This window comes from Coturnix japonica, chromosome 12, assembly GCF_054131305.1.
Source record: "Coturnix japonica strain WE chromosome 12, WE-NBRP24, whole genome shotgun sequence".
NCBI lineage: Eukaryota > Metazoa > Chordata > Aves > Galliformes > Phasianidae > Coturnix > Coturnix japonica.
Genome location: NC_140674.1, coordinates 9,949,831 through 9,976,761, shown reverse-complemented (window position 1 = coordinate 9,976,761; position 26,931 = coordinate 9,949,831). Strand labels below are relative to the sequence as shown.

At 37.0% G+C, this 26,931-nt stretch overlaps 1 protein-coding gene across 29 annotated transcripts in view; it reads left to right on the top strand.

The window, feature by feature from the left end:
- The window catches only part of TRIP12 (thyroid hormone receptor interactor 12), a 65,201-nt gene extending 42,290 nt beyond the window's left edge, over window positions 1–22,911 (top strand). For 22 of the 29 annotated variants that reach the window (XM_085512928.1, XM_085512917.1, XM_085512937.1 and 19 more), the window contains 30 exons: window positions 52–213; window positions 1,694–1,762; window positions 1,885–2,050; window positions 2,777–2,894; window positions 3,019–3,175; window positions 3,468–3,621; window positions 4,133–4,361; window positions 5,018–5,136; window positions 5,749–5,956; window positions 6,722–6,822; window positions 6,959–7,133; window positions 7,659–7,800; window positions 8,649–8,840; window positions 9,499–9,650; window positions 10,696–10,868; window positions 11,288–11,361; window positions 11,469–11,668; window positions 11,884–12,011; window positions 12,296–12,447; window positions 12,826–12,968; window positions 13,550–13,706; window positions 14,774–14,872; window positions 15,417–15,531; window positions 15,712–15,866; window positions 16,356–16,520; window positions 17,673–17,837; window positions 18,517–18,630; window positions 20,283–20,377; window positions 20,522–20,625; window positions 21,549–22,911. In XM_085512928.1, coding sequence (XP_085369054.1) covers window positions 52–213; window positions 1,694–1,762; window positions 1,885–2,050; window positions 2,777–2,894; window positions 3,019–3,175; window positions 3,468–3,621; window positions 4,133–4,361; window positions 5,018–5,136; window positions 5,749–5,956; window positions 6,722–6,822; window positions 6,959–7,133; window positions 7,659–7,800; window positions 8,649–8,840; window positions 9,499–9,650; window positions 10,696–10,868; window positions 11,288–11,361; window positions 11,469–11,668; window positions 11,884–12,011; window positions 12,296–12,447; window positions 12,826–12,968; window positions 13,550–13,706; window positions 14,774–14,872; window positions 15,417–15,531; window positions 15,712–15,866; window positions 16,356–16,520; window positions 17,673–17,837; window positions 18,517–18,630; window positions 20,283–20,377; window positions 20,522–20,625; window positions 21,549–21,745 — 4,380 coding nt within the window. In that variant the 3' untranslated portion in view covers window positions 21,746–22,911. The remainder of the gene's footprint in view (window positions 1–51; window positions 214–1,693; window positions 1,763–1,884; window positions 2,051–2,776; window positions 2,895–3,018; window positions 3,176–3,467; window positions 3,622–4,132; window positions 4,362–5,017; window positions 5,137–5,748; window positions 5,957–6,721; window positions 6,823–6,958; window positions 7,134–7,658; window positions 7,801–8,648; window positions 8,841–9,498; window positions 9,651–10,695; window positions 10,869–11,287; window positions 11,362–11,468; window positions 11,669–11,883; window positions 12,012–12,295; window positions 12,448–12,825; window positions 12,969–13,549; window positions 13,707–14,773; window positions 14,873–15,416; window positions 15,532–15,711; window positions 15,867–16,355; window positions 16,521–17,672; window positions 17,838–18,516; window positions 18,631–20,282; window positions 20,378–20,521; window positions 20,626–21,548) is intronic. The other 7 variants (XM_085512929.1, XM_032446455.2, XM_085512930.1 and 4 more) reach the window with 2 other exon arrangements.
- Window positions 22,912–26,931: the final 4,020 nt, after the last annotated feature.

The window sequence follows — 26,931 nt, the reverse complement described above, 5'->3', positions numbered from 1 at the left end:
TTTCAATAACTTCAGCAGTACTGAGAATGAAAACGTTTATTTTTGTTACAGGGTGGGTTGGCAGACTGTTTGCTGTATCTGGAGTTCTTCAGTATAAATGCACAGAGGAATGCACTAGCTATTGCTGCCAATTGCTGTCAGAGTATAACACCTGATGAGTTTCACTTTGTGGCAGACTCTTTGCCACTGCTTACACAAAGGTTAACCCATCAGGTAAGAGCTGTTTCCTTTTGACCTGGAAGTAGTATAAAGCTTCCTTTAGTTACCTAGTTTTTACTGTGTTATTTGACTTCGCAAGATAATCTGATACTAATTTAAAGCTTCTGTAGTGTCATGCTGTGATGTTCTGATGTGCATGTGAAGCTCTAGGCTTCTGTAACTATGCTGTAAGGAATCATGATGCTCTTGTTAGTTTTGTAAAATTAGAGGAATAAGGTACTTGAGCTTAGAGCACAACTAACAGTGGCTTTGTAGTCTTTACTTGTTTCCCATTAATGAGAGGAAATCAAGTTATATTGCTGTTCTTTTTTTAAACAGCCGAGTTACTAATTGCCTTCCCGCTTTAAAGCCTGAAACATTTCATTTTCAGTTAAGATTGTGGTTCTTCTGCTGATTTGATGGTTTATTGGTCTCTTATAATGAAGTCCCTACTCCTGCACAATATTTTCAAGTGATGGATCCTAAATAGTGGATTTGCTTGTCTTGTAATGCTGCTATGTCAATAAATGAACACTTAAAGTGGTTATTACATGAAAAAAAACTTTAATGTTCTGCTTGGTTGTCAAATCCCTGTTAAAGACACAAAACAATAATAAAAATAAATGGAACCTTCCAGGTAATCATTTTTTATTGTGATTTCTTAATTCTGCCTCTTACTGAAAGGCTACTTGAATCTTTGAGGTAGCTTCACACACAGCACCATTAAACTCAGCCAGATTTATAGTGGGACTTAATGCTTTTAAAGGTCTTTCCTGAACTAAATGATTTTGTGGCTCTGTGTGGGTTTAGAAGGTTGCTTTAAAACAGGAAACACCATTTCAGCAGTACTAGGAGGAACAGTGACTGAAGAAAGATTACAGTACACACAAAGACAACTTCAGTCATTTTTGAAGCTGAATTTTATCGAGGAAAAAAAACAAATACAACCTGTTGCCTAGTTTTCTATCCCTCCTCATCTCATTTACTGAAGCTTTCTAATTCCCACCTGAAGTCTTAGCTAGAATTGGTTTTTAGAGTACTTCTTAATGTCTTGTGTTTGGATTTGGTAACTTGGCTGTGCTGTGTGATCTGAAGCTACAGCCTTCATGCATTCTGTAGAACGATACCCTTCATGTCTGATTAGTCTGTGTCTCCCGTCACTTTGAATTCGTAGTCCTTCCTTTTGATTCCTCTCTGCAGAATCTAAAAAGGATAAAAGAGACCCAGTTACTAATCTGTAAATGTCCTGAAATGTGTTTCTGTGGAAAGTGTGAGGTATTTTCCAGGCAATGTGAGAGATCCAAAACATAATATGGGACTGATTTAGACTGTGTTAATATACTTAGAATTCAGAACTGTAGTGTATGCTAAAATGTGTCATATATGTTAAATGTAATCTAGTTGGCCGTTTAAAATGTTACGTATATGTCAATAACAGCTTAATTTCATGTATGTTAAAATTGTTTAATTCAAGGGCATACTTTTTTTTTAATAGGACAAGAAGTCTGTTGAAAGCACTTGTCTCTGTTTTGCACGGCTGGTAGACAATTTCCAGCATGAGGAGGTAAGGGTTGGTTTTCTTTATGGAGGTCTATTTTTATTTGCTTCTCTCTGCCTTTCTTCTGTTTCTAAGGGATTATCTTTTAGTATCAGACTAACATGTTTGATTTTTGTTTTCTCCTAAAGAACTTGCTTCAGCAGGTTGCTTCGAAGGACTTGTTAACAAACATCCAGCAACTCTTGGTAGTGACACCTCCTATCCTGAGCTCAGGAATGTTCATCATGGTGGTGCGCATGTTTTCCTTAATGTGTTCCAATTGTCCAACGCTTGCAGTCCAACTTATGAAGCAAAGTGAGTTCTTGCTTTTTTCATATATTTGGGGGACCTATTTAAGTTTGTGGCTGTGGTCAGTGGGGAACTCTGTGTACTTGGTTAAACAAGTATTGTTCTTTTTCTCTTGTTATGCTTTCTCTGGGGTACTAAGCTTAGTTAATGTCATACAGAGTACTTGTTTATCTTTTCCCCTTCGTTTCTCTAGCTGTTGTCACTGAGGTGCTCATCTGATTTATTTTTTTTTTTTTTCCTTTGAGTCTGCATTAGCTGCATGAGTTGTTTTTATTTCAAATTAAGTTGAATCACAATTCTTATAATCTTTACTAGACAGGGAAGTGTGATATAAGGACACTTTTCTAAGGGAAAACGTGGAGAGGGGGGAAAAAAAAACTGTTGCTGGTTTTGTCCCCAGTTATTTCTTTCTTTCTGTCTTGTGAATTTTTACTTGTGACTTCAACTGCTCTGTATGTTCCCATTGTTTCTTCCCTGCCACATATGTTTAGTGATATCCCCTCCTGTCCTTCCAGCAAGATGCCTCTTAAAGGCCAGGGGGTAGGACAAACCAAAAAGCACACCAAAACCCTGTGCTGGACAGAAGATGTTCTTCTCGTGATGTCTGAAGAGAGTTTTGTCCTACTCTATTCTGTCTGTTTGCTTAGGGCAGTGACTATTTCTTTTGTACAGTGTCCAGCACAAACTGTTGTCTTCAAACCAATATTAATGGTCTCAATAATAATTCTGTAGACATTGCAGAAACACTTCACTTTCTCCTTTGTGGAGCATCAAATGGGAGTTGTCAAGAGCAAATTGACCTTGTTCCACGAAGTCCTCAAGAACTCTATGAGCTTACTTCTCTTATCTGGTAAGTTATACAGTTTTAAGTTTCAGTCTAATTAGTCTATTAAAATCAATAACACTTTTATAATAAAGGCAAAGAGTATTCAGCTCAAACTTGTGGTAAAGTATTGTTTTCATGTTCTTTCCAGTGAACTGATGCCTTGTCTGCCAAAAGAGGGGATATTTGCTGTTGATACTATGCTAAAGAAAGGAAATGCACAAAATACAGATGGTGCGATATGGCAATGGCGAGATGACAGGGGTCTCTGGCATCCCTATAACAGGATTGATAGTCGAATAATAGAGGTAGTAATTCCACTTGTTTGCTTGCTGGTGATCTTTGAACATGTGTGCAGTTGTTGTATTGAGCTTTTTCTTTATGGTTTTGAAATTATCAGTCTTGTTTAAATAAGAATTGCACAAGGGGTAATATTGTACTGTTTGGGTATTTGGTAACAGGTCAACTGCTGAATGCTTGATCACTGTTCTTACTGTATTTCAGTCAGTCATTGTTTTTTCCTACTATGTTCTGTTTCCCCATCTTCATATAGATTTACATTTGCTAGAGCATCCTTAACTTTAAATTCTTTGTTTTTAGGCAGCTCATCAGGTTGGTGAGGATGAGATAAGCCTGTCGACACTTGGACGTGTCTATACTATTGATTTTAACTCTATGCAGCAAATAAATGAGGATACTGGAACAGCACGTGCCATTCAGCGGAAACCAAACCCTTTAGCCAATACAAACACTAGTGAGTATGGTTTATGATACACCTGGCATTTCTAGCTATGGCTACCTTATGCTAAATTTCACAGTAGTCTACTTGGCTAATATATTTCTTGTTTCTATGAAGCATGAAATTGCAAGCTTGTCTTCAGTTTGTTTAGAACAACAAAAGTTGAAAGTATTCATACAAACTTTTTCAGGGTTTAAATTTGGAGGGAGGTGGTTCATGGGGTGGAGTCTTCTGAAGGAGTTTTGTACAGCTGTTTTTGATGAAGTCTGTGGGCTTTCTACTATGGCTCAGGAATAACTTTTTAAAAATGAATTAAAATTTGTTGGAAGGATTTATAGCTACATTCTTGCCATCAGTTTTACTTCTGGTTGTTAAATTGACATAAATTATAGATCTTAGCTAATTCTTTTTTTTTAAAACAACAACCACAACAAAAAAAAAACTTCCCAAAAAATAGCAGGCAACTAACTCATCAGAGTAAAGATGCAGAGAACTATGCCGTAATTTATTTCACAACTTCTCACAGGTGGACATTCAGAATTGAAGAAGGATGATGCTCGAGCACAACTAATGAAAGAAGACCCAGAATTGGCTAAGTCCTTTATCAAAACACTGTTTGGTGTTCTTTATGAAGTGTATAGTTCTTCAGCTGGACCTGCTGTTAGACACAAGTGCCTTAGAGCAATACTTAGAATAATTTATTTTGCTGATGCTGAACTCCTGAAGGATGTGCTGAAAAACCATGCTGTGTCAAGGTGAGTTCATGAAAGGCTGTGAATGGAACTTATTTGATGCTTACAACTCAAATCTGATTAATCATTGACTTGTCTTTTCCACAAACAAATTGTACTTTTTAATTCTTCTTTTAACAACGTTTTCTTAAGTTTGAGGCTGTCTAGTTCTTCAGGATTTTTACTAGTCTTAGTTTTTGCAGTTGGTGCTAACTGAAGCTTTTCATGTTAGAAACTGTGATTACTTACAGCACTGCTTATGTCTAACATTGTTTTGCTGAGCTCTAGAAGTTGCCTGTAGAGTTTTCTGACATTGAGATGACTTTCAAGTAATAGAATGTGAACAGTAACAGTCTTTATGTCATTCTACTGGCAAGTTCCCCTGCTTGATATATTGTTAGGTTAGGGGTTCAGACAGAAGGCTGCAATCAGAAAATAAAAAGGTTGTACTGAGTTCTCATTTCTTTAAAAGGAAGGAAACTATTCTATGCCTTGTGGGAAAGTAACTTAGGTGAGAGAATTTTATGTCCATGCATAGCTTTTACATAAGTGCTATGAAAATTTGCTTGTGTACCAGAATAGTATTAACAATGTATGTAAGATAAACTGGCTTTGTTAGCAAAAAACAATAATAATAAAAAAATCTGATTCTAATAAATTCTCTGAATTGTCTGTTGTAGTCATATTGCCTCCATGCTGTCAAGTCAAGACCTTAAGATAGTAGTTGGAGCCCTGCAGATGGCAGAAATCTTAATGCAAAAGCTACCTGACATTTTTAGTGTTTACTTCAGAAGAGAAGGTAATCCTTGCTTTCTTTTCCCCTGTTTTCCCTACTAGTTATTATTCTGGGGGTGGTGGGGAGTGTTTTGTAAACCCCTCTCCCCCAGATTGTAACAAATTATCTTACTTGCGTAATAAGGCAAACCTGTGTAAGGTATCAGTGTGTGATTGGGGAGGAGCTGATCAACACTCTGAAGGAGAGACAGATGTGGCTTTTTGAATCTGAAACAAGTTTGTACAAGCTTAGTAGAAATTAAACTTCGTTTAGACTTGAAGAGGCCTTGCAGAAATTACATGGGTAGTCTTACTAGACAGAACTAATGAATTCTTAGCAGGAATTCCCTGAGTCTCTCAGGACTTTTTAGTTGCCCCATCTGTCTCTGTCACTTTAAAAAAAAAAAAGTGTAGATTTAAACTTATTCTGGAAAGGATTAATCTGCTTTGAAAACTGTGTGCAGCTGCTGCAATAAAATTTAGTGTGTGTATATGTTTATGCAAATGTTGCAGAAACCTCATAATGGAGGCTAGAAGTTGTTTGAAGAGACAGAAGCCTCTTATTACATGTTCTGTACCCTCTTCCCCCAAAGCCCCAAATAAAAAACTAAGCCTAAAGATTTCTTCCTTTTCGAAGGAGTGATGCATCAAGTGAAAAACTTAGCGGAGTCTGAGGCTTTGTTAACGAGCCCACCAAAAGTATGCACTAATGGATCAGGAACGCTGGGTACCACTACAACGATAAGTACTGGAACAGCCACTGCTGCCACTAATGCAGCTGCAGATTTGGGCTCTCCCAGCTTACAACACAGCCGGGAGGATTCTTTGGATCTAAGCCCACAGGGGTAAGTACACGATGTGTTGTGAGCAATTGTATTTTTTTTCTTTGGGAAAGTCTTAACTGATGTGGGCTACTGCAGTATCAGCTGTATTTGGCTGTGATATTTTCCTTGAAAAGAAGCAAAATGAAGCCATGTTGAAGTTATCATCTGGAAGCTTGAATTCATTTTATTGAGTATTTGCATTTTCCAAGAAAAATGCAAATAAAGGAAAAATCTGGTATTTGTGATGTAATGATATGAAACAGTCCATGCTTTTTGGTGGGAGACTGCAGAATGGCGAGAGTGACAGCTGTAGTCTCGTGTAACTCCTGAGAACAGTGATTCTTTCAAAGAAATACTTGCAGTGGTGCATGGCTGCTTTCTGTTGGGAACTGAAGGGAAGAGTCATTCTTCAGTTATTATTGGGGGGATGGGCAAGTCAGTTGTCTTTAGTTGTTTGTTCAAGAGTTTGTGGATATGGTTTTTTCTTTTTTTAATGAAGTTCAATTGAATTAATGAATAACCAAACAGTTACAAAGGCTCCACGTTATTTTCGTGTTTTTATTCAGTAGTACTCCTGTATATGATTACCTGTAGCAGAAGAGTGACAGCAAGTCAAGCATTTTGTCCTTCCCATTAAATTAAGAGTTGAGACTCCCTCCCCTGTGATCTGTTCTTCTGTTGCTCCCTCCTTGTTTTGGGTTGAGATCCCTTGTATCCTTATGCTTATGAATGTGGTGAGTCATGGAACTCATGGAACCATACAACTTTGTTTTTAAATCTGGACAGACGACTGAGTGATGTTCTGAAGAGAAAAAGACTGCCAAAACGAGGGCCAAGGAGACCAAAATATTCTCCCCCGAGAGATGATGACAAAGTAGACAATCAAGGTAAAATATTCTTAATATCACTCAGACTCCTTTTGAGGTAAACTTATTGACAGTGCTACTTTAATGTATTAATGATAGCTGCAGTAAACTGTTGATTCTAGGAGATCCTTGTAATTTTCTTTCTTTTTTTTTCCAGCAAAAAGCCCTACAACTACTCAGTCTCCTAAATCTTCCTTCTTAGCAAGTTTAAATCCTAAAACATGGGGAAGATTAAGTACACAGTCTAACAGTAATAACATTGAGCCAGCGCGAACAGCAGGTGTAAGTGGTCTTGCAAGAGCTGCTTCCAAGGATACAATTTCCAATAACAGGTACACAAGTCAAAATGCATGTAATATGAAGTTGAATTTGTGTTGCAGCTGCTCTCTTATGATAAGTTGTCATATGAGCAGGTAGCACATCAAAGGTGTTTGGGAACGAGTGCTGTTAAAATAATCCTCAAAGAACAGTGAAAAGACTGTGGATGGATCATCGCTGAAGCCATTCAGATTTGGGCTAGATGGGGCTTTGAGCAACCTTTTCTAGTGGAAGATATCTTTTCCTATGGACTAGATGATCTTCCAGGGTTGTTTCCAAACCATTCAAGGATTCTGTGATGAGCTGCAGAAAAAAGAATAACCTCTTAATAGCGTGTAATATGCTGTAAAAACAATTGGAGAACGTGGATAAATGGTGCAAAGAGTAATCAGCAGAGAAGATGTATTTACTGTAATTGAGCAAGTGGGAAACTTTTTTGCTGTTAAACAGAAGGGATCTAGTACTCTGGCTGTGTTTACTTGTATTGCAGAAATATGCAAATACTAATGTGGCCAAATGCTTTTTATGTTTCATTACAGAGAAAAAATTAAGGGTTGGATTAAGGAGCAAGCCCATAAATTTGTAGACCGTTATTTTAGTTCGGAAAACATGGATGGAAGCAATCCTGCACTAAATGTATTACAGAGACTTTGCACTGCAACTGAACAACTTAACCTCCAGGTTAGAGGTGGCAGATGTGTTTGGAGGGGTGGAGTGGGGCTGGAAGTAATGGAAGTATTTAGGAGGAAGCTGTGGAGTAAGAAAAGCTGGCTATTTTAGACAATGTGGGCAGTATTTTAAGTGTTTCTAAACTTGAAGTGGCTTGCTTGTTTTTGTGTATTTTCTTTGTTCTATAAATTAATGTTTAACCACTGGCACATTATTTATAATATAATACTAGCTTAATGATGGTATGCTCAGGTTCTTTTTGCTTCCAGTGTTTGCTTTCAAATTCAGAAATTCTGTAGTTGAATGTTCGGGATTGCTTTTCTACCTGGGGAGAACACAGTTTGTAATCAAAACCTTAGACTAAGTGCATGGGGTGGGCAGTGCTATTCTGTTGAAAGGAAATACAAGAAATAGCACAGATGAGGCCAAATCTACTTTCATCTCAAGAATTTGGAGCCTGACTTCCCAGGCAATTGTGGTACCTAACAAATAGTCTAAACCTGTAACTTCTAAAGCAGCTGAACAGCTGCTATGACCTAAGAAATAATTTTTTACTTTCTTGACTTCCACATGGTTGCTTTGCAAAATCTACATCAGTGTTTTACCTCTTTGTATTTTGTTTGGTACTCATAAATTTGAAACAGAAATTGAATCCTGCATTGCTTTTTAAAAGGGGAAATGTAGTTGCCTGTAATGTTTTTCCTTGAATAAAGAAGTTGCTTATCCTTAGTGTACTTGCTCGGATGTTACCTGTACTGTGTTACTAAAAGAAATCCCTTCTCGACCTGTTCTGTGCTGTAGGAAGAGAATTTTAAGCCATTATTACGTGGGTAGTAAAGTACTGTCTTCATATTTTTCAGGTGGATGGTGGAACAGAGTGCCTTGTAGAAATCCGTAGCATTGTCTCAGAGTCTGACGTCTCCTCATTTGAAATCCAGCATAGTGGATTTGTGAAACAACTGCTGCTTTATTTGACATCTAAAAGTGAGAAAGATGCTGTAAGCAGAGATATCAGATTGAAAAGATTTCTTCATGTATTTTTCTCCTCTCCAGTAAGTTTTTTTTTGTTTTGGCATTTATAGTTGTCTTTCCTTATCTGAGAGGTTTGGCAATGACCTTGACTCCAAGGTGGTGGGAGTGCATATGGAATTATTTGTTTACAGCAAAGCTGTATAACATTACAACTTTTACATGGTTCTGTCTTTAGAAGTCATGAATTCTTTAGAGTACCTTGTAATTAGAGAGATTCACCCAGCTATGGGAGGGGAGGAGAGGAGATTTTTCAAGATAGCTGGTTGTCTGAGTCGTGAACAACTTAAAAGTTGCTCCTGACTTTACGTTAATATGGAAAGAGTTCAGGTAATGATCCCAATCGTTTTTGCTCTCTTTAGTACTAAATACTACAAGAAACTAGATCTTCTTGCCTTTGAAGTAGGGAATTGAAAGTGGAAGGGGAAAAGTTTTAGTGAAGCTTACTGCTCTGTGTTAAGGATGAATGCTTCAAATCTGTTAATTCTAAACTAATAAGAGTGAGAAGTGCATTCTGTCGACATTGTCTTTCATACACATGCATTGTCATCTAGCTGTTCTGATACTGACACTTGAAGTGAGAGCACTGAGTTGTAATCTCTTTTGTGAACAACTTGCGGTGTATGTTGCTTAAGGTGAATTAATTCAAGCATGTGACTAAAACATCTGAATATATTCTAGCTTCCTGGAGAAGAACCCCTTGGAAGATTAGAGCCATTAGAAAATGCACCTTTGTTGGCATTAGTCCATAAAATGAACAATTGCCTCAGTCAGATGGAGCAGTTTCCAGTGAAAGTGCATGACTTCCCCAGTGGAAATGGAACAGGGAGCAGGTAAGGATTAATGCTCAGGTAACGGTTTTGTTGGAAGCTTTTGTATTCTAAACTTTGTTTCAACACTAAAAGTTTCAAGAAGTAATGGAGAATTCTGATCCTGTTCAAGATGAGAGGTTGTGTCAAGCAAAGATGTAGATATCTTGAAACTTCTTCCTGTTAGGCGCAGGTTGGAAGCGATCTCTTAAAACCTCACATGTCTTTCTTGCATTTGTAACCAGTACTGGAAGGAATGATTTCATTTTTGCTAACACTGATATTTTTAGTGAAGGGATAAACTGCTGTGGATTTGTATTGCTGTGTTCAGCTCTATTCAGAGATTTTGTTCTCCTAAAAGGTAGTAGATTGAGTGGTAACAGTTGGCTGTCACCATAATTTAAAATAACTGTAAATGTGCCCTCTTTCATAATACAGATTTAATTTAGAATCCAGTTGTGTTCTTAGTAAGACTGAACTTAGTCTTAATGTTTATTCTGTCATTGGAAACTTTTAGTCTTTCACTAGTACCTAGAAACTGAAGCACCCAAGATGAGACATTTGTGTATAAGAATAGTTAGCTTAAGTACTGATAGTTTGCATGGTGAAATGGAATGTGTGAACTATATTTAGCCAGAAAAATAGAAGCTTTCAATTTCTAAGTCCTTATTAAAATACACGAGAGTGAAATGCTTGCGTTCACCATCCCTGATTCTTACCCTTATTGTACTGTAGATCAACACAGCTCTAAAATTCTTTGGCCACTGAAAATTTCACACATTCGTGATGCTAAGCATAGGCCATACTGTGATCAGACCTCACACTGGGCTTTCTCTTAATCCATGCAGATTCCACTGGACATAAGACTGTGGCCAATTTAGATTCTGGTGTTCCTATACTGTTAAACCCTCAATCTGTTAGTCTAAATGTTAATAGCATGTTTTTAGCATAATAGACTGAGAAATCGTCATCTGGATAAGTGAATTCTTAAATGCATGTATAAACCTTTTCTAATGCAATTATTGTTAATAGATTCTTTGTGGCAACTTTTTTCATAAATTATTTTGAGTTTTTCTCTTAACAGAGGATCTCAAGCTTTAAAGTTCTTCAATACGCATCAGTTAAAATGCCAGCTGCAAAGACATCCAGACTGTGCTAATGTGAAGCAATGGAAGGGTGGACCTGTGAAGATTGATCCTCTGGCTTTGGTCCAAGCTATTGAAAGATATCTTGTTGTTAGAGGTATTTATATCTGATACGGTCAAAGGGAGTATTTTGTTTCTTTGGATAGCCTCTACTGTTAATGGTGCTGAGTCTGTGGAAACCTGTGAGAATTCTGTTGAAAAAAGTGTGAGGTACCTGTAATTTATCTCGTTCACAGGGGGGTAAAGCAAGGCTGGAAATAAACCTACCACTTTGATTCAAACTTTTCCTGCTTGAGAACAATTCTATCTGAATAATTACAGAAATATAATTGAGTTGACTATCAAATTGACTATAATGTGAGTTTAATGTGAATGTTGACACTGAAATTTGTTCTAAAGTTTGTAACTCTTACATATGAATACATATATTGGAACTATTTTAAAGAGTGCAGTACATAGAGTACAAAGACAATTCTTCCTAAAACAAATAAGTGCCTTTTTCTGCTCTTGCGTCAGGGTATGGAAGAGTTCGAGAAGATGATGAGGATAGTGATGATGATGGATCAGATGAAGAAATAGATGAATCTTTGGTAAGCTTTTCCATTGGGGAAGGAGGGAGGATGGTGTGGGGAAAATCTCAAAGAGAAGCTAGCAGCATGATTTCCTAACTCGTGTGGTTTTGTTTTGCTTTGTTCAGGCTGCTCAATTCTTAAATTCAGGGAATGTGAGACATAGATTGCAGTTTTATATTGGGGATCACTTGCTACCATATAATATGACTGTGTACCAAGCAGTTAAGCTGTACAGTTTGCAAGCTGAGGAGGAGAGGGAATCGACTGATGATGAAAGCAACCCATTAGGAAGAGCTGGGATTTGGACAAAAACACATACCATTTGGTAAGTTTGCTAGAAGAAGGACAACTTCTCCAGCTTGAGAGAGATGTATGCATAAATAAAACTTGAATGTAACTCATTTACTCATGAGTTTCTTAACTTTCTGCTTTTAACTGTCACAGAAGTAAATTCATGGTAATTTAATCAACTAACTCTTGTTCCTTCCATGCAAGTTTAAGATTAAATATCTTAATAGTAACTTAAATTACATTTTTTAGGTACAAACCTGTACGGGAGGATGAAGATGGTAACAAAGACTGTGTTGGTGGTAAAAGAGGAAGAGCTCAAACTGCTCCCACAAAAACCTCACCTAGGAATTCTAAAAAGCATGATGAATTGTGGCATGGTGAGTGTGGTGCCGAGGTAATTTTCTGTGAGATTTCTGAAAGAATGGGGATGATGAGTTGGTGTTGGACACCTGTTCTTCTTTTAAAGCATAAAAAGTTTTAAAATAAGCAAGTAAGCAAGCATGTGTGAACGTGCACATTAAAACTAAAAGATGTGATTGGAATTGTCTAATAGAAGTGTGTTTGAGTGAGTGGTGTTTAAGAGACAAAAACTACTTAAGATTCTTCCAAATAAGTTTTGAACACTTAAGTTTTGATAACAGTATTTATTTTCTCCTGCTAGATGGTGTGTGCCCTTCAGTATTGAATCCTTTGGAAGTTTACCTCATATCTACTCCTCCTGAAAACATAACATTTGAAGATCCTTCATTAGATGTTATTCTTCTTTTGAGAGTTTTACATGCTATCAGTCGATACTGGTATTATTTATATGATGTGAGTAGAGCACTTCTTAAAATCTTTTGTACTTCATATAAGCCATAAATCTATTAAATTTGTCTCCTACCCTTGATCAGCTGAAAAAAAAGTCTGGTGAAAGCTATATTTCCTATGGCCAGCCTTATCTTTTCTACAGTGTGTTGAACACACTTTATTTTTTCCTTAAATTGAATGGAAACATTATTCCTGTAAATAAAATGTGTAGTAGAAGTCTGCTCAGTCTCCTTGCTCTGTATGACCTGCATGACCAAAATGACAGGGAAATCTTTTTTTACCTGTGATAAGGAAATTATTAGCATGAAGTCTGTAAAAATACTTGTTTGTTTTTCCCAGCATTTCTTTAACTAGACATATGTTCTTCTTGAATTATCACAGAATGCAATATGCAAGGAGATTATTCCAACTTCAGAATTTATCAACAGTAAACTGACAGCAAAAGCAAACAGACAGCTTCAAGATCCACTGGTAATTATGACAGGAAACATACCAACCTGGCTGACAGAACTTGGAAAAACATGGTATGAATGATTTAAACAGTATTTCTAATTTGAATTCAGTAGGCCTCTTATCTAGGCAGCCCAAGTACAGTATGTGTTATACTTCTGAATGTACCATGGGGAAGTAAAAGACAGGAGCAGAAGTCTTACAAGTTATATAGTGGCTCTTGGATGAATGTTTACACTATACACCGATGCTGCATAACTTAAACTAAATACAGGTGTATAGTTTGGGCAACTTTTTTCTCTAAATCCAAGAGCTCAAGCCACACTCATAAGATCTTTTATATGTGAATTAGATTTACTAACTGTAAAACAGGTTTGAACAAGTAAAAGAAAGCTATACAGTCTTTCCTTAGCCATGGCATTTGAGAAGTTGTTACTTTTTTTTTTCCCTGGAAGAGTTTAAGTTTTTCCTAGGTTTTTCTAAAAATTCCATGTGAGTATTTAATCTCTAGACTAGTTTATGCTCATCACCACTAAACCATTTGGGAGGTTGCTTTTATCACTATCTAATAAAGCATTAGCTTTAGGCATACCGCATTTGTTCTAGCCATAAATGGTAGTTGAATCCCAGCTAATTAATCCAATGCTCTTTGCAGCCCATTTTTCTTTCCATTTGATACCCGTCAAATGCTGTTTTATGTAACTGCTTTTGATCGTGATCGAGCCATGCAAAGACTACTGGATACTAATCCAGAAATCAATCAATCAGATTCTCAGGATAGCAGAGTGGCACCACGACTGGACAGGAAAAAAGTAGGTATATGTATTCTGTTCAAAATGGAATGTGTGATTTGTTTGTTTTGTTGGTGTTAATAATATAATTGAGAGCAAGTTTATTTTAAAACATCAGTTCTGATAGCATAAAGAGGCTTATTTTCATTCATTTTAAAAGTCCCTATGTAGAAAGCAAGATGTCTTCTACGTATCTGCCATTAGATGGCAGAAGGGCCCAGAGTGTAATTTGTTGCTTTTTGACATCCTGCTTAATTTAGAACCATTTTCTTTACAACTTCTGAAACTATACACCAAGAATTCAAGCTTTAGGTTTGGTTAGAGATTTCTGTAGATTTGTTTGTAAACTGATTTGCTTCAGGTAGAAGTCAGGAATACTTCTGGCAATAGGTTGTAGAGGCAATGTTATCTGAATATATGGAAACACCATCTTTATATACTGGGAGAATATTGTAACAGTATGTTGAAATTAAGCTGTGACTGCTTAAAATTGAGGGATTCATGGGCTCTCTGCCTCGAGAGCACCCTCATGTTATTTTAATCTGAGATTTGCTGTATAGTATAGATCTGCATGGTTTTGAATACCCCAGAGGAAAGAAGTGATAATCTAGCTTAACTAGACCAGACCATAGCTTCCAACATGGAGGAATCCCAGTGGTGTGTGGTGGTTTTTTTTGTTTTTTTGTTTTTTTTTAAAACCTGCCTCTTACCCTACTAGGGAATATATAAGAGCAGGATAGAAATGTTTCCTTAGGTTGTTGAACTTGAGCCTATTTTCTATTCACAAAGTGTTAAAAGTATCTATCATTGTGTAATAGCACTTCTTTACTAACTTGTAGTCCTTCTGCCTGATTCGTAGCTGTAATTTATAACTGTAAGATATAGTCTAATTTTAAATGGAACATTTCCTTGCTTATCAGTTTTGATATAGAAGAAATGATAGTTTTATTATTTCAGAATTGTTGAATTATGGAACTGTAAGAGTGGGGTGGAAAAGCTTGCGTAACCAACTTTTTTTCCTGTTATAACTGCCTTGAGAACTGGGGCTTGCAGACAATTTCACTACTTAAAACTTCTTTAATGTGTAGCGCACTGTGAACAGAGATGAGCTGTTGAAACAGGCAGAATCTGTGATGCAGGATCTAGGCAGTTCAAGAGCCATGTTGGAAATCCAGTATGAGAATGAAGTAAGTAATGTCAATACAGTCTAATTTAACTCCTTTTTAATGAAGATTAATTTTAAAAAAAAAGCTACAACCTTCCTAGAATGACCCAATCAGACTCTTGATCCTTTCCATTGCTGTTCTGCAAAATTCTTAATTATCCCTCCTCCACTTGATTATCTTGTTAGTTTCTAGAAGAGACTTCCTGATCTGTTGTGCTAGATTTCATGATCAGTCTTACTGTGAATAATGTATTTTTTTCTAACTTGAAGTGAAGCTGCATTTTTTTTCTTTATGATCATGAGGTGGTAAATACTACTTTCCAGTATTTTTATTATCCACTGTGATATGTGGTCTTTCTAAACTATTTCAATTGTTTTGTATATGCTGTTAGTGTAGTTATACTCCAGGAGCTTTTTGCAGCGCAGTCTTATAGCTCATCATGTTTTATTTCCCAGTTTAAGGATTTAGATATTCAAACTGATCTAATGATCTCTTATTTACTTACTTATTTTCCTCCCCCCACCTCTTTCTTTCTACCCTCTGCATTCTGCTTTCTCCTCTGAAGGTTGGCACAGGCCTAGGCCCTACACTAGAGTTCTATGCACTTGTATCTCAGGAACTACAGAGAGCAGACTTAGGCCTTTGGAGGGGAGAAGAAGTAACTTTAGCCAATCCAAAAGGTAAATGTTTTACTATTTTTAAATTATCAACTTTTTTCATACTGGTTGTAACCTGCAAATTCATTCTTTTGTTTTATGATGTATTTCAGGCTATAATCATGGTAGCTTCTTGTCTAGAATGAATCTATCAGCATATATGTTGAACTTATTTACCTTCTCTCCCCTTCTCTCCCTCTCTAGGAAGCCAAGAAGGTACCAAGTATATTCATAATCTCCAAGGCCTTTTTGCACTCCCTTTTGGTAGAACAGCCAAGCCTGCTCACATTGCAAAAGTTAAAATGAAGTTCCGCTTTCTGGGAAAACTAATGGCTAAGGCAATCATGGATTTTAGACTGGTGAGTTTAAAACAAAATGTGATTCTAAAGGGTTTAAGTGGGAAACAGGTTCTTTTATTTTTTAGCTGGAGAGAAAAATGTAGCATTGAAGTTGCAAGGAAGTATTTCTGGCTCTAGTAGTTTAGCTGGATAAATGCAGTTGAGCTTTTTAATGGGAAAAGGGTAGTGCATATTGAAGAGCTTTACAGTAACTTTAAGGCAGTGACAAAAGGATGAGCAAATGCCTGCCATGAGTTGCAGTCTTTCCAGTCTTATTTCAGGGTCACTTTGGAGCCATTATTTTACTGTCTGATAATTTGCTGGATGATCTAATGCATATATTCTAAGCAGTCAGTTCTGTTTGCTCAGTGGCAAATATCTTGGGTACAAACACTGTTTTGGTATGTGAGATAACTGTGAATTAATAAATAAACATAGACATCTTTCATGGTTTTCTCGTACCACATTTTTAAAGACTAACAGTTTGGTACTGAATGTTTTGATTGACAGGTGGACCTTCCTCTTGGACTTCCTTTTTATAAATGGATGTTACGCCAGGAAACTTCTTTGACATCACATGACTTGTTCAGTATTGATCCAGTAGTAGCCAAATCAATATATCACCTTGAAGATATTGTAAGACAAAAGAAAAGACTTGAGCAGGACAAAACACAGGTAGGAAAGTATCTCTAGGGAAGGAAGAGTACATCTTTGCATGCAGTTGGATTTTGTAGTAGACCTGTGTGTGTGTGATAATGCTGAGTAGTGCTGGTAATAGTGATAACTTTTATTTAAAGGAACAGTTTTAATGTTACTGTTTCAGTGGCTTGTAATTATCACAGAACTGTCTGAGTTAGAAACTGCCTTTGAAGGTCATCTCACACAACTCCCCTGCAGCAAACAGAAACATCTACAGCCATGATCTACTCTGGATAATAGCTTCTAACATGAGAAATTTATTATAGAATCCTTTTAACTTATTTTAACAGGTTAGAAATGGCTAAAACTGTAAGTTTGTGTAAGGTAACTTTTATTTCACTTTGAAAAGGCCACCCAGCTTTAATATCGGGGAAAAGTAGTATTTTTTTGTACATAGATTTGGATTCATTAGCTGGTTTAATCAATCTTTCAGCCTTCCATAAAAAATACTGTATTTTTTTCCTTGCTGAAAAAGCTGTGTGGGTTCACACATGGAGTCACTTTATAGGTTATTTTACAGAAGCAGTGTTATCTTAACAGTAAGTGTTACTATGTATAGAGTGATGATGCAGATTTTTGGCACACATTCTCCTTTCTAGCATCCAATGTCAATCGATTTAGGTGTTAATAACCTAATTAGTATTCCTAATGCATCTGCTTTGTCACTAGCAAAGTTACTGCAAACCTGTGGGCCTGTATTCCTCTTCATCTCACTGTCTCACTCTTTCTTCTTGATCACTGCTTCTAATTTATCAGCAACTTAGAGAATTCTGATGGATAGAAGCTGAAAAATGTCAGTATGCATGCCAAATATGAATGCTATTCACTGTTGTAAGGAAAAAGCACAGCCAAGGGCTTTAACATGTTACACACCTTGTTCTCCTGCAGCAGTATTTCTGAATAAAAAATATGTGAGAAGTGGAAATAATTCCAGAATTGCTAGATTTATTGAGATAGTTTATTTGGTTTGTCTTGGCTTACTGTTACATATGAAAAATACAGAGGAAAGCAAGGAGTACTGTAACAGTAATATTCTTATAGAAATGGTTGAAACTGTTTTAAATCATAACTTTTTGTTTAGTTAATAAGTTGTTCTCACTAGTTTTCACTTTGAATTTTGTTTTTAAGACCAAAGAAAGTCTACAGTATGCATTGGAAGCTCTGACTATGAATGGCTGCTCAGTGGAGGATCTAGGGCTGGATTTTACACTCCCTGGATTTCCTAATATAGAGCTGAAAAAAGGGGGAAAGGATACACCGGTCACCATCCACAATTTAGAGGAGTACCTCAGAGTATGTAGAAAGCAAAGCTGGGACTGAGTTGTTTTGTTTTTAACATTCTTCCTTACCTTAATTCCAAGCAGTTTATCTCTGTATTTGAGTTCATTCTCATTTTGGCTTACAAAAGTCTCATTTATGTATAATGGATATTTACAGGTATGCTCTTTTAGATGAGCAGTATTGTAGTAAATGGTTTAATCTGAATTGTGAACTTCTGGAGTTTTAATCTCTTAAAGGAGATTTAGGTTTGCTTTAGAGTATCTTGTTGAACAGAATCAGATGAACCAGCTATTTTGAGTTCCGAGTGTCAGCTTTGTTTTTAATCAAGAATAAAAGGTGAGTTGTTTATATTTGGCCTGAATTGCATATGTAGGGTATTCTAGATATGAGGGCTGTTTGAACTCCAAATGACTTTTGCTAGTTTACAGTGGCAGGCCACAAAAGAGATTCTCTGCAACTATGTTGCACTGCACCTGCACACAGGCTGCAGTACAAGCTTTTGAATTAAGGCAAAGTGAGGAGGTGCTGTAGAGCAGCTCCATGAATTCATGTTCAGACACTGCTTCAACTGCACTGTCTGTATGACTAGACTTACCTGGAGTTTTTTTCTGTAGCTCTAGTCTTCTGTACAGCTGTGAACATTCTGCACTTCTTTCCATTTTCCTAAATAACTTTTGCTGTTCCTTTGCAGTTGGTTATATTCTGGGCACTGAATGAAGGTGTTGCCAGACAGTTTGATTCCTTCAGAGACGGGTTTGAATCAGTCTTCCCCCTCAGTCATCTTCAGTACTTCTATCCTGAGGAGGTTGGTAAAAAGCATTCTTTTAAGAATTTATGTATAACCTTATCACCATATGTGTATGTGCTGGCTATGTCTTAATACAAACATTTGGTGAAAAGTAGTAGAACAGTCTTTAAAATTGCATATTTAAATCTTTGAGATTTGTATTCAGTTGTTTCTATTATGAAAAATGCTGTTGTCTTGTAAGTTGAGTATATCTAGCTTTTTTCAGAAAAAGGCTTCTGTTTATATGTACTTGTTCTATATTGTTATGGAAACTAATTACTTTTATTGCAGTACCTCTTAATGACTACTGGTACATATGTGGTTTTAAAGAACAGGATAGTTGGTCTTGATGCCTTTTTTTTCCTACCCCATCACATTAACTTCCTTGTAAAATTCTTATGGTCTTCAAGCAGGCTGGATTGAGACATACAACTAGGGCTGTGTGGACTAGAAAAGAGAATATTGTAGCACTTTGCCTTTAGGGAATTTATTTGAAGGCTGTACTTCCAGGGCTCTGCCTGTCTTTGTCAACTCGCACCTCTGACTTCAGGAAGAAGTGCATGCTCTAAAATTTTGAGCCAAGCCTTCTGTAAAATCTTTGTTCTTGATGCTTTGCATTGTGAGGGTTTCTTCAAGCTTAGATCTGCAGCTGCTAGTAGTGATTCTTTACAACTCTTGGCACTGCTTTGAAGAAGTACTGCTGTTTTTCTCTAGCAAGTGTAAAGCTACTAACAAAGTAAGCTCTTTTTGTGACACGCCTTACACAAGCTTCTCTTTTTTATAGTACTTGTGATACATGGCATTTTGTTCTGTCATTATTTAATACCTGTTTTATGATTGAAAATGTTCAAGTGTTTGTGTTGTTCCATTGCTTATCTACAAATGCAGTTGAAAAGCAAGATGCAGGAGTAGTGTGAGTAAAGATGTCTCATCTTGAAGAGCACAAACATGGGCAATCTACATTTCTGTTGCTGTTTATTTACAGACCCTTCCTAAGAGATTATAAAGACCTTAACATAGAAGGACATCTGTAGAAATGTTGTTTTGGTTTTAGCCTGTCAACTGCCCAAGCGCATAGAAGAAGCAGGTGCAATAAGCGGAAGTAAAACAAACAAAAACAATAACAAAAACACAAACACCACTCTTTACCCCCTCAAAAAAAAAAAAAGACATAAACCAAGAACTAACCCAACAACCCTGCTGGCAGAAACACACCTAGTAATTATTACTGCTTTTTCTTTCCAAGAAGAGAGCAATTTTCTAAAAACAAACAAAAAAACTAAACAAAAGCCCTAAAGAAGTGTAAATATTCTGTTCTTCACATTCCCTAAATGTCAGCGAACTTGCAAAATACATCAAATGCTGAGGTGATTTGGCAGTTTTCAGTTCCCCAGTATAAATTACGTATTGAAAGCAGCTGTCTGCTCTAAAATATGTGCCACATTTCATGTGGTGTTGCAGAGGCAGATTCAGCAAATGAGGCTGTCATTGGGCTTGAAGCATTGCATTCAAAAAAACTGGAGGGGGAAGCAGTTTGTGACTAACACCTCTTTGTAGCTATTGCAGAAAGTAGGAAGAATATTTTTTTTTACCACCATAGTAGCTGTTAGAACAGACATTACTAACTCTGTATTGATTTCTAAAGGGGAAATTTTCTTTAAACTTTACAGTTGGAGCAACTCTTATGTGGCAGCAAAACAGACACATGGGATGCCAAGACCTTAATGGAATGTTGCAGGCCAGATCACGGTTATACACATGACAGGTAATGCTTGTCTAATTTTAAATCTAAATATACACTTAAGCAATGGGAGTTATGAAATGTATTTGAAATATATATTGAAATAAATATTAACCTGATGTGTTTGTTTTCACTATAAACAGTTGTCTTTCTTTTTTTTCCCTTTAGTCGTGCAGTGAAGTATCTCTTTGAAATTCTCAGTAGCTTTGATAGTGAGCAGCAGAGACTGTTTCTTCAGTTTGTGACTGGTAGTCCCAGGCTGCCAGTAGGAGGTAGGTTTTGTTCTGCTGTACATGAAATCAGAGTGACTGCTGTGTTTCAGGATAAGTGGATTACTTCAGTAAAGGGGAAATAATTGCTTATTTTACAGCTTTGTATGTTTGCTGTTTCTAGTTTTTGAATTGTCTGGATAGATGCAGGCAGAATGTCATGTATTTTGCATTCAGCTCATCACTTCATTTGAGCAACTCTTGCATGGTTTCCATGAAGAATAATTCAGACTTACTTAAAGCAAACAATTCTTAGTACCAAATTTGTTTGATAAGGGATGTGTATTTTAAGCTGTGATGACTACAAAATGACGTATTGCTTTCTGGAAATAAATGTTTTTACCTAGCAAGGGAACAATACAAGCGTAATGATAAACTTTGATTACTCCTCCTCTGAATTTCAGAATTTAGACAAAGAGGCAGTGATGGAGAAAACACCTGAGGAATTCAGTTTCTTGGCTAGGGATCATTAGAAGATACCTTTTGCCACCCTTTTGTCTGAAAGTTTTGCAAGTAAAAACAATCTGTATCTTAAATTCTCCGCCTTTTCTAGTTAAAGGAAGAATTTGTTACATAAAAGTTGATTTAAAAGAAAAAGTTTTTTAGGAAGGACGGTGTAGACAGGATTGAGGGTTACAAGTACAAAAGCTTTAGCTGGAGAAAATGAGATACAACAGTCATAACTTCTGGTAATCTGAGGAACAGCATATAGAAATAACATGTAGTGTTTTTAACAGATAAATAGAGGCATCTCATTTCTTTCTTCCCCAAATAATGCTGGGAAGCTAATCTACAGAAAGGATTTTTGGCTCACTCAATGGACTTGTTAAGCCATATACTACACTTCTAGAAGCACAGACTGAGAACTCAGTGGTAAGATCTGTGCTTCTGTCACTGTCGTTCTGAATCTCTTCTCTTGTTAACAGGCTTTCGAAGTTTGAATCCTCCACTGACAATTGTACGGAAGACATTTGAGTCTACAGAGAATCCAGATGACTTCTTACCCTCAGTAATGACCTGTGTGAACTATCTCAAATTACCGGACTATTCAACTATTGAGATAATGCGTGAAAAACTCTTGATAGCTGCAAGAGAAGGGCAGCAGTCATTCCATCTTTCCTGATCACAATGAAAAATGCAATGTCTGCCTGTTACAGCAAAAGAGAAACTCATGATTCTTTTCTAAATATATCACCTGATTCAAGGAAACGTGTTACGCCTTCTTGTTGTAGAAAAACGGCTTGCAGATTATAAACAAAGACACTTGGTTGATATTCATTAAAGGCCCCTATGGACTTAAAATGTTCAGGCCCTAAAAAGTTGTTGTGACGAGGTTTCTTTAGCAAGTTCTTGTTTAAATTATCATTTATTTGACGAGTGAAGTTTTTAACTTGCTTTGCTGTGTGAAATTTAAAAAGGGATGTTTTTCCAGGCTGGAACAATAAATGTCGCTGTGCAGTTTAATACTGGGCTGTGTGTATCCATCTAGCTGAAGTCTGAAATTTTTCCTCCAAAGACAACTTTTGTACATAAGTACAGAAATTAAAATACACCATGTATTTGACAAATCTAGTTTAGTAGACTAGTTCTGTGTACCCTCACCTGCCTCTAATTTTACCCATCCTCATGTATTGTCTGATGTGCAATTCACTTGGTTCTTTTGTGTGCAACATTCGACAATTGTTACGTTTTGGTTTGCATGAGCATTTAATTGCTCCATGCCTCTTTCTCTGATTAAGATAATTTAAATTTTACTGAAATCAAATATATATTGTCAATATAATTCAGCCTTTGTAACTAGGTAGAACCTTTCTTATAGCATAGTTTACTGTAGTGGTAGGATATACTGGTGGAAGTCTTCACCAGTCGGCGCTCTAGAGCTGTTTACACAGTGATTCAGGCAGCGGAGGCCTCTTACTAGAGGCTGGGAGGAATTTCATGTAGTTCAAGTCCCAACAGTTTGGGCTGGCCAGTGTGTATTGTGGTAAGGCCAGAGCATTTTGAATTGATGTAAAGTTTTTTTAAAAGACAAATTAATTGTTTAATTCCCTGTTTGAGTAAACAGTTTTCTTGTTCTTGATCTCAGTTCTGGGTTACTTTTGTAGTTTATTTTTCTCCCCTCAGCGCTAGCTTGGATCAAACAGTTCAGCCTTTGTCTTTTGACACAGATAAAGCACCTGTAAGCAATGCTCTGTCCAACTGTTTTCTGTGCTGATTTCTCAAATCTGCAATAATTTACTTCATCAGGTTAATGTTTTTACCTGAGTATAAATAAAAAAGTTTGCTTCACCTTTTTGTTCATAGTTTTGTACTGTATGCATAAAGTTCAATTGTGTAAATTACTGTAATATGCAAGTGAATCATCCTGAACCTACTCGGCTAACAGCCTGCAACCTGGGGATGATTTGCTGTTAAAACAAGACCTTTTAAGACCTCCAACTTAAAGGGAAATTATTTTTCCTGTTTCTGGGTTCAAAACATGGGCGACTACATATCATCCTGCGATGCGCCTGCTATGTAGCCCATCTCTATGAAATACGATAGTTCATTACTTTTATTCAACTTTGAGAAATCAAAATTAATTTCAGTGCTTAGCAATTGTTAAGTTCTGGTTAATCAGGCTAGCATTTCCCCTGAGCTAACAATACCGAGTTTTCTTTTATCTAGCTGAAGAACTTGTACTTTCAGAATATGTATCTCAATCCATGTAATGGACATTCTTACAGTGAACATTCACAGAATTACATGTAGTTGCTCGTACCAGCGCAACTGAAATGTAATGCAAATCCGTCATGGGCGTGAGTAGAATGTGAAATCCTTGCACAAGGAACATAACTGAACACTTTCTTCTATGGTATTAAAACTGAAAGAAGGCGCTTCCCACTGTTCATACACTGGTAGTGAGCAGTGCGGCGTAGTCTTCATAAAACTTCAAGGCAGTGTTTAAACTATGAACTGGTGTTTAAATTGTTCTGATAACTTGATCAAACTGAGCACAAAGAAGTGTTTATAGTGTGTGGATAGCAATTTGTTCATTTTTTAAGGTTCTATATTTTAAAAAAAACTGACTTTTGTGTAAAAAAAAAAAAAAAAAAAGCTAATATTTTGTATTAAAATATCATGTGTATTGATATTTTTTTACCCCTGTTGTCTCCCTCTAGAATCTGGCTTCCATTGATTTTCAGGTGTTTTCAATCAAATTTGATATAATGCCACTTGTGTAACCCTGTTTCACTGGGAAAATAAGTTGTTGGTTGCCTGTTTTAAAAGGAAGGAGGAAAAAATAGTACCTCTGATGGCAAGTGATTGATGTTGTTGTCTTGGCTGTCATTTGCAGTACTGGCCTGAAAATAAATGTAAACCCCTTTAGGTGATACTTTCTTCCCACTGCTAGGGCAGTTTCTAGTGCACTGGCAGAGAGTGGTCTGTCTTTAAAGGTAGTAGGCTATAAGAATGGATTGAAGAGAGTTAGGTTGCATGGTTGCATTACTTGTGAGTGGAGATGTCATAACTGAGAGTGGAGATCCAGCAGCGGGGTGGGGCAGGATGTTGCATGTTGCCTCTTTTCAGGATCTTCCAAGGGAGAATTTTGCTAAAATGAGCTGTAGATGTGCTGTGCTGCCTGCTATGGACTGTAGCCTCGGAAGAATGTGCCGTCGGTTTAGGAATTAGCTGGTTTTTGTACCTCTGTCTTACTTATTAGAATTGAGCTTTTCTCTTAGAGTGGTAAAATTCAACTGGTTTTGGAGAACAGTATTGGTTACAGAGCTGGATGAGTTTCACACCCTTCAGAATGATTTTATTGCTGCTGTCATCAGTTCACGAGGGAAGTGCCACACGAGCACTGACGGCTAATGTTGAGCAGTGTTTTCTTTTTGTAAGCAACATTTAATTAGTGCTATGTCTAAATTCAGTAAGTTATAAATAAATAAATAAATCCATAAAATAGTACAAGATTAGCTCAGAGCATCTCTAAAATTCCCATGCCTGGTATCAATCTTATCAGATGGTACAATTTCACATGCAGACTGCTTGGATGTTGTAATTGGTGAGGAGCTCCCTTCAAAAGAAACCTTCCACCACGTCTTTCTCCGTTATGAGCTTTCTTCAGCTACAAAGGTGGGTGCCTTGATTGTGATGGCTGACACTCCAAGTACCTGGGTCACTTGTGGCCAGTTCTCCAGCAGAGACAGGAGGTAGGTATGTCAGTCACCTGTGGAGTTCCTGTCCCACCTGTTCTCAGCAACCTGTCTTCAAATACATAACAACAGTTCCCATCCTGTAGGAAAAAAAAAGCTTTTCTCAAGTTGAATCAGGAAAGGAAAAGTCAGATTTGCTGACATACTGCAATAAAAGGTTTCAAGAGGAAAAAGGGTCTTACTGCTAATGGAGCCTTTTTAAGGCCCAGATTTTTGGGGCTTTTTTTTTTTGTTCTCTTTTCTAGTTTCTTGAAGGCTTGAGCTGCACAACCTCTGTGCTATGCTGACTGAGTTGTAGAGCAAGTTCTTGCTATGGTGTTAGAAGGAATGTGCTTCCAGGCTAAAAAAATAGAAAAAGATTCCAATTGAATTCCAATTCCTTCATGAAGCCAGCATTTCCCACAGCCCCATTCTCTGCAGTGCATTTCTCATATAGCAGTATTTAATCTTTGTCCTCATTTGGTAGTTTATTATGCTTAATTTACTAATATTACTAATGACTCGGGTGTCACATTTGTTATCTCTTGGGCATGCAAAGAAGCAAGCCTTATTTAGCAATGCTAAAAGCACAAATGCTATTCAAAAAGAGATGGACGAAGGATGGCAGTGAAGTTATTCAACAACAAAATTATTCCAGCTTTAGTAACACTGAATTCTGAGACCAAGCTTCCAATATAAGGCCAGCAATGTCACCTTTTTCTAGTAGGTCAGAAATGAGAGATAAAGGGATTGACTAGATGGAGAGCAACTGCTGAAAAGGGTTGAATTCAGGTCAGCAGTGTGCCCTAGCAGCAAAGAAAGGGAATAGCGTCCTGTGCTGCGCTAACAGGAGAACAGCTGCTGGATTGAGAGAAGGGATTATCCCTCTGCTCCTCAGACCCGGAGGTTTTGTGCGGCCTTCATCCCTGGGCTTTTAAAGACCCAACTGGATAAATCTGTTTTGCTAAAACGTGTTGCAGTTTTAGTTAGCTGACTGTATTTGGAACTTAAGAATGTATGCATGCATGTAACCAAGAATCAGAAAGAAGCTGATACTCATCAGAAAGTCTCGCTCTGTTTTGTGCTGCATCAGAATCCTATCAACTTATGTTCAATAGAACGAATGTATATGCAGAGAGAAGATTTCTAAGTTTTCCAATTAAAATGAAGGGAAATAACTAAGGTCTCTGCAGCTGCAAATTGTAATTTTCAGCTTTGTAAGACTCCAACAGATAATTACAGGTCTTAACTGTGATTGTAAGAGTAGTAAAATGAAGCTGAAAGGGTTTAACTTCCAGAAGTTTATTCTGACATCTTAGTTGTCTTCAGCACTCAGTGATATTTACTGGTGTCCAGGAGTGGTTCTGGCTCGGAGTTTCTCTGTCACAGCAGGTAGTTGTCACCTCCAGCTCCTTCCAGAATAAGTAGTTAAAATGATTTCACAGCAATTATGGAGATGCCATAATTCCACATACAGGATTTTCTAGAAAGAACAGATTCCGCAGGCGTTGACAGAAAGTAACATCTTGAACTTGCCTGAAAATTGAAAGATTAGGTAAAATTAGGAATGTGCAATGCGAATGACCAGAAAAGTTCTGTTCCCTGGATGTAATTTGGATAGGTGGAATATAACATTAATGCTTTATGCTTATGGTGGTGCTCCAGGTATCTTGTGATGTATAATTTATCTCCTGCTTTGTAGTGTTACTGGCTAACTTTTGGCAATATCCTCCTGCAAAATACATCTAACAAAAGGTTATCATGTGGTTTACAGAGTTTTAGCTTTGATCCTGTGGGAAAAGAGTTTCAAATGCACATTTTTATTTTTATTTTTATTTTTTTTCTGAGGGCACTGTACATTGCAGCTCTCAATAGTATTAGATACTGGTTTTGACAGCGGTGGGATGCCTGATTTTGAGTTAACATAGCGTTAGCAGCTAGAGCTGAGAAGATCATGTAAGATTTCCCTTTGTATTGATAGATGGTTGGATCTCTGCTAATACAAAATTGATTATGGTTAGAACAACAGCTTATTATAGTAAGAACACATATGCTTCATGACGAGACAAAATTGGCTCTTGCAGATGGTTCCTGTCTCAGGTAGTTTCTGACAGCGCTGATCTTGTGAAAT